Here is a 17,464-nt window from a genome sequence, read left to right on the forward strand (position 1 = left end):
TTTTTTTTTTGTAAAAACTACCAGAAATGTAAAACTTCCTAATTATCGCCTGGAAAATTAATAGATCCGTACAGTTTTCAATAGACTAACCAATGTTTGAATTTTTTCATGAAACCAAATCCTCAATTGTGTACTTCTCTGAAGTTAACATTGATAATTTTACGTCTGTGCTTCGAAAATCTTATTGTCACAATTTGCTAGAACGATTCCCGCTTGAGAAGATTATTTCGAAAAGAGTTTGCAATTTCTCATCTCTACTTTATTATTTATTATCTTGGATTTTATAATATTTTAATATAGTCAAAATTAATTCGTTAAAAATCTTAACATATTAGAAATATTTCTTCTCATCATATAACAAATTATTACTTTCCAAAAACTGTATTCATTAATTAATTTCTTATTTTATCTCGTGGGACAGCCCAAGCGCACCAAGCAAACAGAAAACAAAATTATTTCCACCATAATGAAATTAATTTATATTATTTGCTAAATAACCAAAGCAAACAAAAATTCTAGGCATCCTAAGATCATATCACAATAAGAAAAGTGTTAGTGGCTAAGTGATGCTCTTGCACACACATGAACTTCTGCATCGTAACTTTTGTTAGGAATATATAAATTGATAAAATAAAGAATAATTATAACAAACCCCCCACTCCCATCCCCCCATTTTCCCCGCACTCTCTCTCTTCCTTAACTGCCATATATCCCCCCACTAATTTTCCTAAAAGTTTCATTTTATCCCCCCACTAATTTCCCTAAAAGTTTCCTTTTATCCCCCCACTAATTATAAGAACCACCCCACTCCCATCCCCGCATTAATTATGCATTCCTCTAATAACAATTCCCACGTTAATTATTGCTTTAAAAACAATCTGCGCATTAATTATACTGTTATCTAATAACAATCACTGTTAATACATGCTTATCTGTTAATTGATGTTCAAAAAAGTATTTATCATTATTTCTGAGAAGTATTTACCCTTGTAACATAGAGTTTTATCCATGTAACATAGAGTATTTATCATTATGTTTGTAAGTATTTATCATTGATGTTTTACTGTAAGTTGCAATTATGTCTGAGAAGTATTTATCTATGCAATACAAAGTATTTATCCATGTAACATAAAATATTTATCATTATGCATGAGAGTATTTATCATTGATGTTTTACTGAAAGTTGTAAGTATGCCTGAGAAATATTTATCCATGTAACATAAAGTATTTATCATTATGTCTCAGAGTATTTATCATTGGGTGAGATGATTGTTTATTTAATGGTCTCCAGTTGTGCGGGGACGATTCAAAAAAAAAGAAATTTTGTGCGGGAACAATTAATGGATTGATTTATTCTTTCATAAATAGAGATCATTGCATAGGGTTTAATACCTGATAAATTCAAGTTAAATACTTTGATGTTTCAAGTTAAATACTAACAGTTTTTTAAACGTTCATTAATGATTGAGCGGTCCCCCCATGTTTAATGGTCCCCAGTTGTGCGGGGACGATTAAAAAAAAAAGGAAATTTTGTGCGGGGACAATTAATGGATTGATTTATTCTTTCATAAATAGAGATCATTGCATAAGGTTTAATACGTGACAAATTCAAGGTAAATACTTTAATGCTTCAAGTTAAATACCCGTAGTTTTTTAAACGCTCATTAATGATTGGGCGGTCCCCCCATGTTTTTTTTGGCAGTATCTGCGAGGATAAATGCGGGGATAAACCTGCAGGGATTGTTATCACTGTCCTAAAATAAATAAACAAAAACAAACAAATACTTCCCTTTAAAGAAGGCAATAATTAAATACAACCCGTTTGATACTGTTGATTAGTCAAGTGTTTCATTAATTATGTTCACATATATTTTCTTTTCAATTGCTATCACTCTACAATCTATGTCAGTATGGGATTAAGAATTTAAAACAACAGGTTTGACTTAATGCAGCACAGAGACTATAGAATCAAAACAGCGCTACACATGGTTCATACGCTGCATAAAGCCGAAACAACTCTGTTAAATCTTCCCACTTACCAAGTAGCAAAAAATTATTTGTTGCTGATTCAAAGCAATGGCCCGCGATCAGCATCATGGGCCATCTTTCTTGCTACTTATTCAGCATGAGACAAAAACTAACAAAAAGGAATAGAAAATTATGTGGTCATTAAGAAGTATTTGATTTGAATATTCCTTTCTTAGTCAATCCAAAAAATCACAGCAAGTCACCGGTTATTGAAAGAAAATTCTATTTGGGTAATAATAACAGAGTTCTGCTAGAGGAAAAGAAATATCTACTACAGATTTTTTTTGTTTGTTAAAATGGATTATATGATTATTGTGCTCTTTTACATATTTTTTGTGTAAAGTGGCAAGTATAATATTGATGGAACTGATTTTTTTTTTTCTAATTTCCTTTTCACAAAATAAAAGCATAAAGCTGAAGAAAATGGTACAGAATTACATAATTTTGTCAAAATTACCAAGGTTTCTAATCAAACCACACGAGGCAAACAGAATAACATAATTTTGTCCACTAAAGTGAATTTTATTTAAGTTCATATCCAAATACGACAAAAAAATGTTTTTTTCTTTTTTCAAATTATGATGAAGCAGAAAATTACATAATCAAACAAACTAATTAAGGTTGTTCCATTAATTTAATTTCCCATCTTACGTGTTGATATTCATCACCTTACACAATCAGACCAAAAATTATTTGAGCTGGAGAAGAAGACAAAAATTATTTGAGCTGGCTCTGTCTTCCAATTGAGCACTAGCTAGTGGAAAATGTATAAACAATATCGCCTCATCAGGATCAGATATCATAAATGCCTAATACTAATTATAATCAGTATCGCAAATATTAAAAATCTCACTATTAGTAAAACGATGAGGAAAGGGAAACCTAAATTATATATCCAGTACACTTTGGATTATGCCACCGTATGAAAGCTTCATCTAAGCTTCAAATCGTGTTACTAGTTGGACTAATTTTTGTAACATAAAAAAAGAGTAATTTTTCTTACATAGTATGATTTGCTAAATTAAGGATCAATTTTCAAACACTACCTTATGAATTTTATATTCTCATATATATATATGAAATTCTCTTACTCGCATGAATTGCTACTTTGTTACTTCCTTGTGAAGACTGAAGAATAGTCAGTACTACTTGACTGGATAAGTCTTCCCACCATCCAACTAACAATCGCATTTAAAAAGGCAATTAATACATCAATTTAGTTATTGCATTCGCTTTCATTTCTTTTTCACAATAAATTGTGGTCCCTTCAATTAATGTTCAATAAACATTTTTTTTGGTATATTATTTAATGTTTTTGGTATATTATGCAAATAAATTTAAATTAAAAGTGAAATTTCCATGCTTTTGTTGATAGCAATTCAGGTTGCACGTGGATATGTACTTAAATTTTTGTAAAGGAGAAAGGTAAAAATAAAGAATAAGAAAAACAATCAGAATAGCTCTCTCTTTTCCTCTTGGTAGCAGTTTTGATTTTCACTTTTATTCGCCGACTTAAAGGCCAATTTTATTTTTCAGAAACAAGCCCATCACAGCAACTCTAAAATAATGAGGCTGAGCCCATCAGTGTCTTAATATTAAATGCAGATTGGGAAATGAAAATTCTAACATCCGTTTCCAATTCTTTACCCTGGATTTTGCATTAATTTTGTCCTTATTGAGCTAAGTTTCTACCCGGTCAAGCACATTTCCTCTGTTCAAAGCATGACCTTTTTTCTACGCTACCTTGACATTTAAACGCCTCACTCACACATGGTCTTCCTCCTTGATTTTTTTTCTGGCCATGGTCTATATACTGATATGCAAACTTCATCGAGACGGAATCTCTTTATGCAACTATGAACATTACTGACCCAAACGAATCGCTAAAATGTCATTTATTTTCGAATTTAACTCATGCATGGAACAACATCTACCTTTTTATTATTGTAAAGAGAACCCTTTAGTAGAGAAGGATCTAAAATTTCTATATTATTAAAAATTGTAAGTAATCAATATATTAGGACACAAGTTTTTGGGATATGTTAGACTAATTACAATGGACAACTTCATTAGAAAACATGATAATTGGTGTCCTAAGGATACACCAGTTCTGGGGAGCAATTTCAAATACATATAAATTTTTTTTTAAGAAAAAAAAAACAATTCATTCTTATATGGTAATTAACTTTTTGATTTTTTTTCTTAAAATAGTGGATGTCCACTAATATCATTTGAATCTATACATTAAAAAAAATGATACAACAAGGCAATACCAGTTGGAAAGCTATTACAATAAACGGTAAACTAAATTGTTTTAACTAGAAGCCACCAAAACACATCAAAAAAAGCAAGTATCATAATAGATAACATGAGCAAACTATAGACCCTCTTAAAAGTTAAAACTTCTTAAACCTTACAAGAATCCTCTGAAAAGCCATTCTATAATTCAAACAAAATTCCTTTCTAACTAACTCAAATAGAATACTCTGAAAAGTAATTCTATTCCTTTCAGTCCAAATAATCTGATGAATATATCTTCACTAAAAAAAAAAGGACAAATATATCTATCCATCTTCCACGAATCCTCATTTGTACTTGTATAATGTTAATATTCTCATCTTTAAATTTCTACTTACCATAATTTGCTAGATTGATTCGCTCTCGAGAGGATTCTTCGGAACAGAGCTTCCAATTTCTCATCCCTACTTTATTATTTAATATCTGATAAGAAATATATAATTTATTTTGTAACAGAAATATACTTATTTCATTTGTAATCTTAGCATCTTTGACAAAGCTGTTAAATCATCCCACTGACAACGCTATCAGTATCGTATATAGGGCCTTCTTTCGTGCTACTTATGTGATTTTCCACGAAATAAGAAAAGATAAATGGAAAGATAGTTATGTGGTCATTAAGAAGTATCTCAGTTGACTGTTCCTTTCAAGTCAATTAAAAATCAGAGTCAGTCATCTGATAACTCAGAAAGAAAAATAAGTGGTCATGAAGAAGTATTTGGGTTATGTGGTCATTAAACCACGACAGTTTATCTTGAAAAGTATAATATAATGGAAACTGATATAATGGTTTATTTAACTTTTCTTTGAAACTAATAAAAAGGAAGGAAAAAAGTACATATATAGGAAACAGAATTACCATAGTGTTCTACCAACAACCTCACCAAACAGAGAAAAACAGAATTATTGTGCTTACTCTTTTCCTTCCAGCAATGACACTCATAGAACTCCTTTCCATATCACTTATTCTCCTCTTCTCCATCAAAACCACCACTCAAACACAAGCCCACTGTCTTCCGGACCAACGTCATGCCTTGATTCAACTTAAGCAAGGTTTCAACACCAGTCAACTCCATTCATGGAATGCAAGTACCGACTGTTGCATATGGGATGGCATCACATGTTATGAGCAAACCGGTATGGTGACTGCACTTAACCTTAACGACAGGTCCATCTCGGGGAGAATCAACCCATCTTTGTTCAATCTGAGCTCTCTTAGGTACCTCAACCTCGGTATGAACAATTTCGACAATCTTATTCTTCCCCAAACCGGGTTTGAGCAACTATCTAATTTAACCCATCTGGATTTATCCGAGTCTGGGTTTGTCGGTCAAGTTCCGATGAGCATTTCTACCCTTACAAACCTTATCTCACTTGACTTATCAACCAATCCCTTGCATCTTCATGACACAAGCCTAAAAACCTTACTCAGCAACCTCACCAAGCTCGAAATTCTTCGCTTAAATGAGGTTGACATTTCACTAAACGGGTCTGAGTGGGTAAATGCAATTTTTCATGTTGGCTCTGTTGGAATTAATTTCAATTAATTACAACATATGTGGGCTTATATGTAATATAAATATATATTGAATAATAGACTGTCAAAATTAGACCCGTTATGAAGTGATCAAATTAAGTATTATTTATCGGGTTCAATATGTGTCATGAGAAGTGGGGCCTTTAATGTGTAGAATGCGTATTAATAACTTTATGATTTAGTGATGGTCTAAATTATATAAAGTTTGGTAATAATACAATTATGCTATTGGTCCCTGGGGAATACAATCAAATATGACAATGTTCCGTAAATAAGGAAATACCCAATAAGGCAAGTTCTGAATTCAGACCCGCTAAGGATCCAATAAGAAAATAGGCTACAGATTTAATAAGAGAAAAGGTTAATTAATTAATTAATTAATTGATTAATTAATTAATTATAATTAATTAATTAATTGATTAATTAATTAATTATAATTAATTGATGTTACGCCTATTCAATTGGATAAAGGGGTGCACCTATTCAGTTTTCAGGTTGCGCCTATTAATCAATCTATTTATATATGGCTTAATATAAAGGGGTCTGTATCCGATCTGATTAGAGTTACGGCTCTACTCTCTTTCTCTAATTTCTCTCTTTATAGAAGAACAAAAATAAAGATTGATATTGAGAGATTGATCTAGAGTGATTGAGAAGGGATTTTCGGTAAAGAACTTGCAATTCGGGCATCTCTCCTTGTGCAGAACAGAACGTTGTCGTTGCCGCCTCTCTCGCTCTCTCCATCGGACTTGAGAGGGATTGCTTGGAAAGGAAAGGCTTCCGGTGATCAACGGTGATTGTGCATTCCTGGAAGACCATGACTACCGATCAAGGTAACTTTAAATTTCAGATTAAAGTTCACTAGAGGATCATGACAATTTAGGGTTTATATATGCAATACGGTTCTGCATAAAATAAATCCAACAGGCTGAACTCTTCAGGTGCTATCCATGGAATACTGTGGATTAAGGGGAAATTTCCCGAATGAAATATTCCACCTTAGAAATCTAACAAAACTTGATTTAAATGACAACTCAATGTTGTCGGGGCAATTGCTAGATTTTACAAATGAAAGTTTTTTGCAATATCTATATCTAGCAAATTTAAATTTCACTGGTCGACTACCAAGTTCAATTGGAAATCTCCAATATTTATTGGAATTGGAACTTTCCGGTTGTAACTTACATGGAGAAGTTCCACCTTCAATAACAAACCTTACAAGACTCCAAGAGTTGGACTTATCGGTTAACAGAATGACAGGTATGATACCTATGTCATTGTTTTCTCACCCTTCTTTGCAATTCCTTGATCTATCATATAACCAATTGTCTGGATATCTACCTGAGTCCTTAAATGGATCATCAATTTTGAAATTTATTTACCTTGACACCAATAATCTCCAAGGACAGTTGCCAATTTCCATCTTCAAATCCCCCCACCTCAGTGAGTTATATCTTAGTTCAAATAACTTCAATGGTACATTGAGTTTGGACGTCATAAAAAACAATAAGAAACTTAAGAATCTAGATCTTTCAAACAACAAGTTGTCAATTATAGAAGAAAAAAACCATGAGTCATTCTATGCTTCATTTCCAAAAATACAACTTCTAAGGTTGGCATCATGCAATTTAACAAGGTTCCCTTCTTTCCTGAGTTACCAAAGAAATATTTACTACTTAGACCTCTCAAATAATAGTATCATGGGTGAAATTCCCCTTTCCATTTGTAATGTGACATTGCCAACAGTGCTTGATCTTTCATATAACAATTTAGCTGGTACAATTCCACCTTGCCTTCTAGAAGATGTTGAATTGGAAGTGCTTGAACTGAAAGTAACAAATTAAGCGGGCCACTACCACTAAATATTAGTCAAGCATGTGGACTTCGTACATTAAATCTGCATGGAAATGTAATAAATGGAAGTTTGCCCAAATTACTAATGTATTGTAATGCTCTCGAGGTCCTAGACCTTGGAAACAATCAGATAGTGAACAGATTTCCATATTGGTTGGGAAATCTTGAAAATTTGAATGTTCTTGTCTTAAGATCGAATATGTTCTTTGGAAAAATTTCGGACATGAAAACCAAATAAAAAAGAAACGATTCCTTTTTCCCCATGCTAAAAGTTCTTGACCTTTCTTCAAATCATTTCACTGGTACATTGCCTAAAATTTTGTTTGTGAATCTGAAGGCTATGATGGGTGCATCAAATACAAGTTCAGAATATTACTTGGACAGGAATCTAAGTTACGGTATTAATAATGTAGCCTCAGTCACATACAAAGGGTTGAGTTTTGATCTCACATCCTTAATTGACATATTCAGCTACATTGATATGTCAAATAATGATTTTTGGGGTACAATACCTGAAGAAATTGGGCAACTGAAGTCACTTGTTGCGTTTAACCTATCATATAATGCCCTGATTGGTCCAATTCCACAAAAAATTGCTAATTTACATCAACTTCAAATACTTGATCTCTCCTCCAACCAGCTTTCTGGACACATCCCACAAGAACTCACCTCTCTCACTTTTCTTTCTTCACTAAATATGTCATACAACAATTTAGTTGGAGAAATACCTAAAGCTCGTCAGTTCTCAACCTTTTCGAATGCTTCTTACTTGGGTAACCCCGGATTGTGTGGTACTCCTTTAACGATGCAATGTGGGACAACTTCTTCCAATCATGAGTTTAATACAAGTTTGCCTTCGAAGTCTTCTAATGATATAATTGGACTCTCAGTTTCTATTGGATTGGGGTTAGGTGTGGGGTTTGCCTTTGTAATTTGGGCTACAATTTCATGGGAGAATGGAAGAAAGTGGTTTAATTTCATTATAGATAAGTTTTACTTTCGATATTTTTATTGATAAAAATATCTAAAAGCTTTGTACTAATAAATGGTAATAAATCACTATGTATTTTCTTGAGTGTGTGTGCGCTTTTCTATGAAATACATTCTTTTGCCCACAAGGGACACATAATATTTATGGTAGGAATTCATTGTATGATTATCTGTTCAATTTGGATTTTGCCTAAGAGTACCATATATTGAAAATAACATTGACACAAAAAAGTGAGTATTACAATCTAGAATTTCTAATATCGAAATAAAATTATAGCAATATTTTGGCTGGATCGTTGTAAGACAGCTACTGTGCCTAAATAAGATTCAATTGTGTTTCAGAAATTGAGAGCAACTATTGAGATGAGATCAAGTTTATTTTCCCTCGAAGAGAGCTATCTGAAAAATTGGCATGGATTGTTCAGTCTATAACTTGCACGTACTGTTTGAGCCAAAATCTGCATATGTTCCGTCAATGTAGCACTCTATATGGTTAATTGAATGTTTGGTTGCTCAATCAAGCTTTTGTTAAATACTTGGAAGAAACAAATTAATGCCCAGCAAATAGCAACAGCAAGGATATATAGATCATGCAAGGTTTGTTGATACTTATTATGAGCCCATTATCCCACTAGAAAGTACAAGGCCTTTGTCCAAATATAATCTAATTGCACTTCTGGGTCCAGTATTTATATAATACCGCTCATACTATCCAAATTTTGGCCCACAAAATTTTATTCATATAATGTTTTGTTTTGAGACCCATCCAGTAGTAATTTCGCATCAAGAAGATTCAAGAAGATACATAATCCAATTTTATATGATCCTTTATTTTGACCAAGTCTTTGTCGTCCTTTTGATATTGATTTTTTTTTCTATACTATAAAGGAGTTTGGTCACAAATCTGATCTCCACTTCATTTTATTAATTGCTGGGGTAATATTTTTGTTTGGACACTCTTTGTGAATGTTAGTGACGAAATCTTTTCAAAAGACAAAAAACAATATAAAACTACTGTATCATGGTTTTAGACTTAATTACTTATAATTAAGAATTCTAACGACTCAAATCCGATATATCTTACAAATTTATAATGAAAAATTGCAACCGAAAGGGTATATATATATATACCATAAATTTTTTTTGTATCGTAATACCAACCCAATATTTATTAAATTTACTTGGCGAGACAATTACAAACTATTTTAGAAGTAAATGTAAATTACTTGAAATCTGTAAAATTGCTTACATTTAAAATAGCATACAACATTTCCCTGCAAGAGAATGATCAATAAATATAAACTTGCAGGGACTTGTAATCAAATTTTCTTAACGGATCGTAGGTCTTTATCAGAGAAAAGGCCCGATGAAAATCTTACCAGATACCATATTAGTAGCATTTTATAATTGTATGGGATCGCAAAGAAAAACTATGTGCGAGGGACCCACATAATTGTTCTCTCTGCTGATTCAATTGTGTAACATTTTTCTGTGTTGTTCTATAATCAGGATAAATGTAGAACATAACGAACAAGAAGGCCATACATTGTTTGATACATTTTATCGTGCCAAGGTTTTATTGTGGCCACATTGATGTTACCAATGCGAACAAGCTGACACAAACAAATACCAACTATAGTTTTATCCGCTACATTGTTTGATACATATTTTCTTTAATTTCTTGGAAAATTTTAAAATTCAGTATAAATTCAAGAGGAAATTCTTATATAGTTGTATGACATAAATTGTTCCCATACATATTCGCCAAAAGGGATTAACCTGAAATAAAATTGTTTCCATGCATGCGTACAAATATTAAATGCAGCAAGATTATTCCTTAAATTAAAGAAACAAACTGACTAAAATAGTCACATTTTTTCTAAAGTGTGTGATTGCAGATAGTGAAAAAGAGAATTTTGTAATTGTGATTGTAAAATAATCACATTTTTTTATTATGATGTTTTTGCAAATTGTGTGATTGTAGATAGTAAAAAAGAGAATTTTTTTATTTATAATTATTATTATTAAATAGTAAAGGGAACATAAAGAGTGCTGGAGTTTTTCGATGGTATATATGGAAAATTCGGATGCAAACTTTATAACATATTTTTTATTCCAATCCAAAGTGTCTTTTATTTATTCCTGAAAGAGTGTCAGGGTGTTTTTTTGAAACAGAAAGAGTGATAAGATTTTTTTCTGAAATAGTAGTTGAGAATTTTTTGAAATAGAAAGAGAGACTCAACTTTTTCTAAAACCGAAAACACTTTGGATCCAAAGAAATATTCGGTTCCAACATTAGGATCCGATTTTTTTTTTTTCGGATCCATCTATGCCATCGGAAAACTCTAGCACTAATTTTCTTTTTTATTTATTATTTAATTATAAGTTCTATAAATAAAAATTTCTCTGTGAAAAATGGTTTTCCTGATTTATATATGGTTAAGGTAAAGATACGAAGGTCTCTTTCATTTGGTATTCATCTGTCATCTTTGACACTGCAGAGAGATTCACAGCAATTTTATTTTCTAATCCTGTTTTTTATTTTCTTTCTTTTCTACCACTGATTCTCAAAAGCAAATAAGGTTCAAATTTGTTTCATAGGAAGCATGGATTTGTACTTAAGCCTCTTATTTCATTTTCAGAACCTTTTTTACAGAAATGACATTGATGTATTTTTGGCACTTGCAAATGTTTCCTGTTCAATAACAATGGAGTTCAAATATGAAATCTAAATGTGATATTATTCATACTAATTGTCCAAATTGATGTTTTGGAATATCTTTCTGAATTGAATATTTTGGAGGTGTGTGGATACATTATTTTAAAGATGGAAATTTATTAATAACGAATTAACTTAATAATTCTTTGATAATCGTAAAAAATTAACTCATATTTTGAAAGATAACCATTAAAAGATAATTTATATTTTATGCATATCATACACATGAAAAATGATAAATTATTGATACAAATTTTACCATTCATCATGCAAATTAAAATTTTTTAACGGTCCATATATAGACAATATATGGTGAAACATGGAATGATATTTAGCATGAAAATTAATACGCAACTAGTTTGTAAGTAAAATGAAAATACAATATTTTTTTATTTAAAACGAATTAATCTACTCTTTTTTTTTCTATATTATTTTAATATTGTTTTACCAATAAAAAAATTTCCCAGTTATATATTCCAATCTGGTTTTTAATATATGGTTTTGCAATATGGTCTATCAAACTATCACACAGCAAAAATAAAATTAATATATACAACAACAACTAATTCTGATCGTCACCAAGTATCTAATTTAAAAAAACCTGATATATTGTTGTTGGTTATAATTATTTGGCATGTCACTATATTTTTTCTTAACAAGTTAATACTTTAAACAACAAAAAATAGCAAAAAATATTTATGCACGAAAAGAAAAATGCATAACAAATTACAAAATCTTGGGAAAAAAAAAGCAAAAAAAAAAGCCTTAGATTCCATTTATTGGGAATGGTGGTTCTTGAAGCTTTAAAATAATGCAAGTGGAGTTGTTTTATTTGAAATGATGACACTTTAGAGGGTTACAATAACTGTACTAACCCTTTGGTTCTCTCATGCGGTGAAACTCTACTATATATTCGTGTGGTCCTACAATTTTTTATTTATATTTTGTGTTGATTTTTGTGTGATTGTTATGGCACAGAGAAACAAATAGTGAACTGCATCAACTGATTTTTCTATTAATAAGATAAAAGATAAATAAATATCGAAATAAGGGTAAAATTTCATAAAATTTCAGAATATAGAAAAAACATGATAGTTATCACGTCCAGCGGATATTATAAGTCATCACCTACAACTTATTTAAATCATAAACTCGCATTTACCGATTAACTAAATAAAGAAATAAAAATTTCTGACTGTGATAATCTATCACGTACATCTAGAAGCATTTTTTTTCTTTTGTGCCACAGAAGAGGTTTTCTTTTTATCTCTTTAATTGATCTCATAATCAAATATATGTTGTACATGCACTGATCTCGAATGAAGGAATATAGCATGCGTTGGAACGTTTGTTGCTATTGGCTATATATGAAACCATTTTATATACAACCACTTGGCTATGTCTAGGTATAAAAAAAAAATGTAATTATCACGCACAAAAGCAAAAACAGAAGAAAAGGTGCTTTTTTTTAGCTGGACGTGATAGTTTATTATTTTCAGAATTTTTTTTAATTAATTAGCAAGTATGATAATTTATGGTTTAAATTAGCTAGACGTAATGGTTTATAATATCCATCAGACGTAATAAATTATTATATTCTTCCTATATTATGAAATTTTATAAAATTCTACCTCTATTTCGATATTTATTTATTTATCTTTCTATTAATAAAAAAAATCAGACCGCATCAATGTTGCAGTCCGACCAAATTGTCTCATCTGTTTTTAAAAGAAAAAAATTGTCATTTCTCTTTTCCGCACATAATTAATTTTTTAAGTGCTAAAAAAAATTCCTCAAGTAATATAGTTTCCATAGGGTCATTAAGATTAGATTAGGTAAAACCCAGCATCGAGATAAAATAACTAATGTAATTTATTACCTGCATATCTGCAAAAGCAACATGATTAAATATTATGCATCCTGAAATACAATATAAAAAAAAGTATTCGATGCATGAACAAATTATTTAATTAATTCCAAATTAAAAAACTCAAGTTAGTGAAAAGTTGGATTATTTATCTCTCTGCATTGTCAATAACATAGTGCTGCACTACAATACCAATAACCTTAATAAAGCCAAGTTCATACTTATTCAAAATAAATTACGCTACATCGAAAATTATAAATAAGCCCATCAAATGAAACAATTTCAATATTAATCCCTGCTTTGATCACAGCCCCTCCATTATCTATAGAGACGGAGCTAGAATAATGACGTGAGTTTTCGGTAATCATTATACAGAGGCTCAAGATACTCGTAAACATCAGCAACAGTACCAGTAAGGCGCAAGTAAAATGCTCCAAGCACTCTTACATACCTATACACAATGTAACAAAATGCGGCCTATGCGGCCGCATATGCGTATGCGGTTCCGAACTATATAGAAAATTAATGTGCAGTCTAATATGCGGTTCCGCATATTCGGCCGCATAATTTTGACTGCATACCTCATATGATCAGCATATGATCCACATATACCGCATATGATCCGCATATGAACCACATATGATCCGCATAAAATTCTTGTTGTGGGATTTTTGAATCAGTGGATTTTAAAATATATATACTTTTATTATCTTGTTGTTGTGTATTCTTATATTCTTATATCTACAAACATGTGTATTTTTATTTCTGTTGTGAGATTATGCTTCCAAATATATATGAATTTTTATTTTAAAATTCGCATATATAAATCCGCATAAAAATTTGCATATGCGACCGTATACCGTATATGCGGTATGCAGTAGCCTTCTGCATACTGTATAGAAACCGCATTTTATAACACTGCCTATACATCACACATCAATCAATCCATCAGTACAAGTACTACAAATCTAAAAAGAAAAGTTGTAGATTCATACTTATAATCCTCGTTTTTTATGAACTCAACGACGATGTCTTAGTCAGGTTGGATCTGGAGCATTTTGAGGATGAGGCAGAGGAAAGGAGTGGATCTACGAGCGCCACCGTAGGTTCTGCCAAAGTGATCGAGCTCCATCGCCTTGTCGACTAGCATCTCCGCCATCGACCCAAAGCATTGTTCCTTCCAGTACCAGTTTTGATATATCTTCGATCACACAATCTTCTCTACTAGATTTTGAGGGTTGGTGCCGTGCACGTTCCGAGCAAGCGGGTCGGTCTGGTTCGCCATTTTTGAACCGCTCTCCTCTCCTTCTACCAAAACCCTAAAAAGAGAGATTGTTGTACTAGGATATCCTAGAAGGAACTGAGTCCGATTCTCTGAGGTAAGTTAATTTTTTAGTTTCGATTTTGACCTTCTGATTAGAATCTGGATCAATCCTGCATGAGACGAAATGCACAGGAATCCTTTAATATTTGTGTCAAAACAAATCGGACGGTTCAGATCTAAATTCAAAATTTGAGTTACAGTAGATAATATGAATTTAAATGGGCTTCCAGCGGATCAAAAATAATTTCGGAGCCTGTTTGAATTATAGGGTAAAGTTTTTAAAAGAGTAGTTTTAGCTTCATGCAGATCACTAACCATATGCAGCTATGTTTTGATTCTATCTCATCCGTATGCTGTATGAAGCTAAAGCTTCTCTGTTAAAATATTTACCCGAATTATAGGGGTCTGCTTTATAATTCGTGCCCGATTAAAAGGACGATGCAGATCTCATTCTACACGGTAGGGTACCGCACTGTATCGATTTTAAAGGGATCATTTGAGAGTTCAGGCGGATTGGGACCGTCGATTTAAATCATACGGTTCGTATAAATGATGTATCCCCAGCAAACTGGATAGATGATTATAAACGTTCGATCTAAAATCAACGGCTTAGAAAACAGGTTCAACAAGCCTTTTAAGAAGTTTACCAAGGAAAAGAAAACCAGCATCAATGCAGTGTATTACTACTAGCAGCAGCTCCTGCATTCCCCGCTGGAGCAGTAGATCGCTCGTAGCCGTCCGATTAAGATCCGACGCCGGAGCATCCTTCCTCTCCTCGCCGGTGAAAATAAAGGTCAGCTTACAACCTGACACCGTACCCCCTACTGTTCTCCGCCTTTTTCACAACCGCAAAATCATGGCTCAGGCTGATGCTTCAGGCGGTAACGTCACCGAGCTGAACAGTATCGCCGATTTCGAAGCCGTTGCCTCACCCAATGGCTACATCTCCATCTGTGGCTTCGGATCTCTCCTCTCTGGTAACCTTTTGCATACACAACCTTGTAAAATTAGTAATTGAATACTGACACTCTACTGTACTGTTCTCTTATCAGAAAGAAGTGCCAGGAGCACCTTTCCTGATCTGAAGAATTTCAGGGTTGCGCAATTGTATGGATTCCGGCGTGTCTTTGCTCACGTGGCACCTATATTTTTCGAGCGAGGGATTGCGAATGCCGAAACAGGGGTGATTCTTCTTTAAATTTAGTTATTTCATGAGGTGTATGATCGAATTTTTGGTTTTTATTCAGATTTTCTATGCTTGTTTATGGGTTTTTCATTTTTTTCAGGAGATATCAAGTTTGAGTGTGGAATCATGTGAAAGGGAATTTCTAATTGTAACTGTTTTCGAGATCAAGACAGAAGAGGTAACAAATTGTAAATTTGAATCCATATCACCTAAGGTACCTTACTTTTTGAGTTTGAATCCGGACTGTTTGTTATATACTAGCACGGATCTTAAAGAGGTCCCATGCATTACAGGCTTGAGCCGGATTTGCTCAGATTCTGATCGGACGGTCTGGATTGAAACTCAAACAGTGCAATACCTCATGGGGCATGTTGCTAATAACTTCTTATGATTCTAAATTGAATATATTTATATATGTTATATTTTGAAGGTGCCTTCTTTTCTCAAGAGGGAAGAAGAATTCAGATTTTTAGCTGTAAGATGCTTTTCTCTTACTTTCTTTCTTTCACTTTTCATTATTTTGTGTTATTCATTTGATTAACTTTTCAAAATAAACAGGTAATTCCTAAAGGATTAGACGGGATGCCTTTCTCAAATCGAGCAGTACGTGCTTTTAGAAATCTAGCCATGTAAAAATATTTCATTTACATAATCGATTTTGATTTCATTTCTTGATATTTTATTATAAGGTTCTCTGTGCTCGTTACAGTGATGAGGAGTATTTTCAAATAAGATGCCATGGTAACAAAGCTCAGGTTTTCAATTTTTATTTTTATTTTTTTTATTTACTGTCAAAATGGTACTAATTGATGATTCAAATAATTACATCAACAGGCAGTAAAGAAATTTATCATGAGAGATATGGCCGATACAATATCCATAAGATATGGAGAGACAACATTTTACCTTGCCGTATCTATTTAAGACACTGGTACAATTCTCCATTCAGAGAACTCTTCTTACCATTACAATTCAATGTATATCCCTCAATATTATTAAATTTATATCTAAGTTTTGCTACTTTATTGTCTTTTAAAATGTTAGCAACATTAAACAAGAAGTCAGTCCAGAAAAATGACAAACAACTTGAATTGAAATATTTGCTATCAGTTAGTAAATGGATGTATCAAGTTAACAAGACTATTGTGTTAAAGACTTAAAGCAGTGTTCCTTCCAGTGTTCCTTTGCAAAAATAATAAAAAGTAGGGTCTTTTCTGATATTTTATCCTCTTTGCTGGTAAAAGACTTCTGAAATTGGTTACAGTGTTTTAGCAGCCAAAAATTTGGGTGAGGAAGCATATAGTAATTTCTTGGACCATACCTATATAAGTGATCGCAAAACAACGATCCGGCAATACTTGGCGACTACTGGAGCCAGTATTATGGAAGAAGAGCCACCTGAATCGCTCAAGACCCGTTATGGAGGCTAATTCTTGGTAACTTGTTAGATTGAATAAAATTTGCATATATCGGATATATGATTTTTCAATAGATGGATGTGAGGAAGTGATGCATGGATGATGCATTTTTTTTTGTAATGTGTTAATGACTTGAGCTTGTTAGAAGAATAAAATTGTTTTCTATTTGCTTAAAACCCTAGAGATTTTCATGGCAATTCGAGAAATTAAATCACGCTGTGAATCAAATTTTAAAAATATGCT

At 32.3% G+C, this 17,464-nt stretch overlaps 1 protein-coding gene, 1 long non-coding RNA gene and 1 pseudogene across 5 annotated transcripts in view; 2 read left to right on the forward strand and 1 right to left on the reverse strand.

The window, feature by feature from the left end:
* Positions 1-17,464, reverse strand: part of LOC144554233 (uncharacterized) — a 35,258-nt gene that overhangs the window by 9,564 nt on the left and 8,230 nt on the right. The gene's annotated exons all lie outside the window — the stretch shown is intronic.
* On the forward strand, positions 5,143-8,792 carry LOC144554369 (uncharacterized; annotated as a pseudogene). Its single transcript, XR_013511607.1, has 2 exons — positions 5,143-5,861; positions 6,796-8,792. The product of XR_013511607.1 is annotated as an uncharacterized LOC144554369 (transcript).
* LOC144554229 (uncharacterized) overlaps positions 5,900-17,464 on the forward strand; it is a 102,721-nt gene continuing 91,156 nt past the window's right edge. Inside the window, exons 1-8 of one of the 3 annotated variants that reach the window (XM_078302557.1) lie at positions 15,285-15,594; positions 15,670-15,800; positions 15,904-15,981; positions 16,234-16,278; positions 16,362-16,406; positions 16,493-16,544; positions 16,638-16,734; positions 17,068-17,397. In XM_078302557.1, coding sequence (XP_078158683.1) covers positions 15,288-15,594; positions 15,670-15,800; positions 15,904-15,981; positions 16,234-16,278; positions 16,362-16,406; positions 16,493-16,544; positions 16,638-16,734; positions 17,068-17,233 — 921 coding nt within the window. In that variant the 5' untranslated portion in view covers positions 15,285-15,287 and the 3' untranslated portion in view covers positions 17,234-17,397. Of the gene's footprint in view, positions 6,697-14,330; positions 15,595-15,669; positions 15,801-15,903; positions 15,982-16,233; positions 16,279-16,361; positions 16,407-16,492; positions 16,545-16,637; positions 16,735-17,067; positions 17,398-17,464 lie in introns of those variants that run through there. The other 2 variants (XM_078302555.1, XM_078302556.1) reach the window with 2 other exon arrangements.

Source organism: Carex rostrata, chromosome 5, assembly GCF_964058835.1.
Source record: "Carex rostrata chromosome 5, lpCarRost1.2, whole genome shotgun sequence".
NCBI lineage: Eukaryota > Viridiplantae > Streptophyta > Magnoliopsida > Poales > Cyperaceae > Carex > Carex rostrata.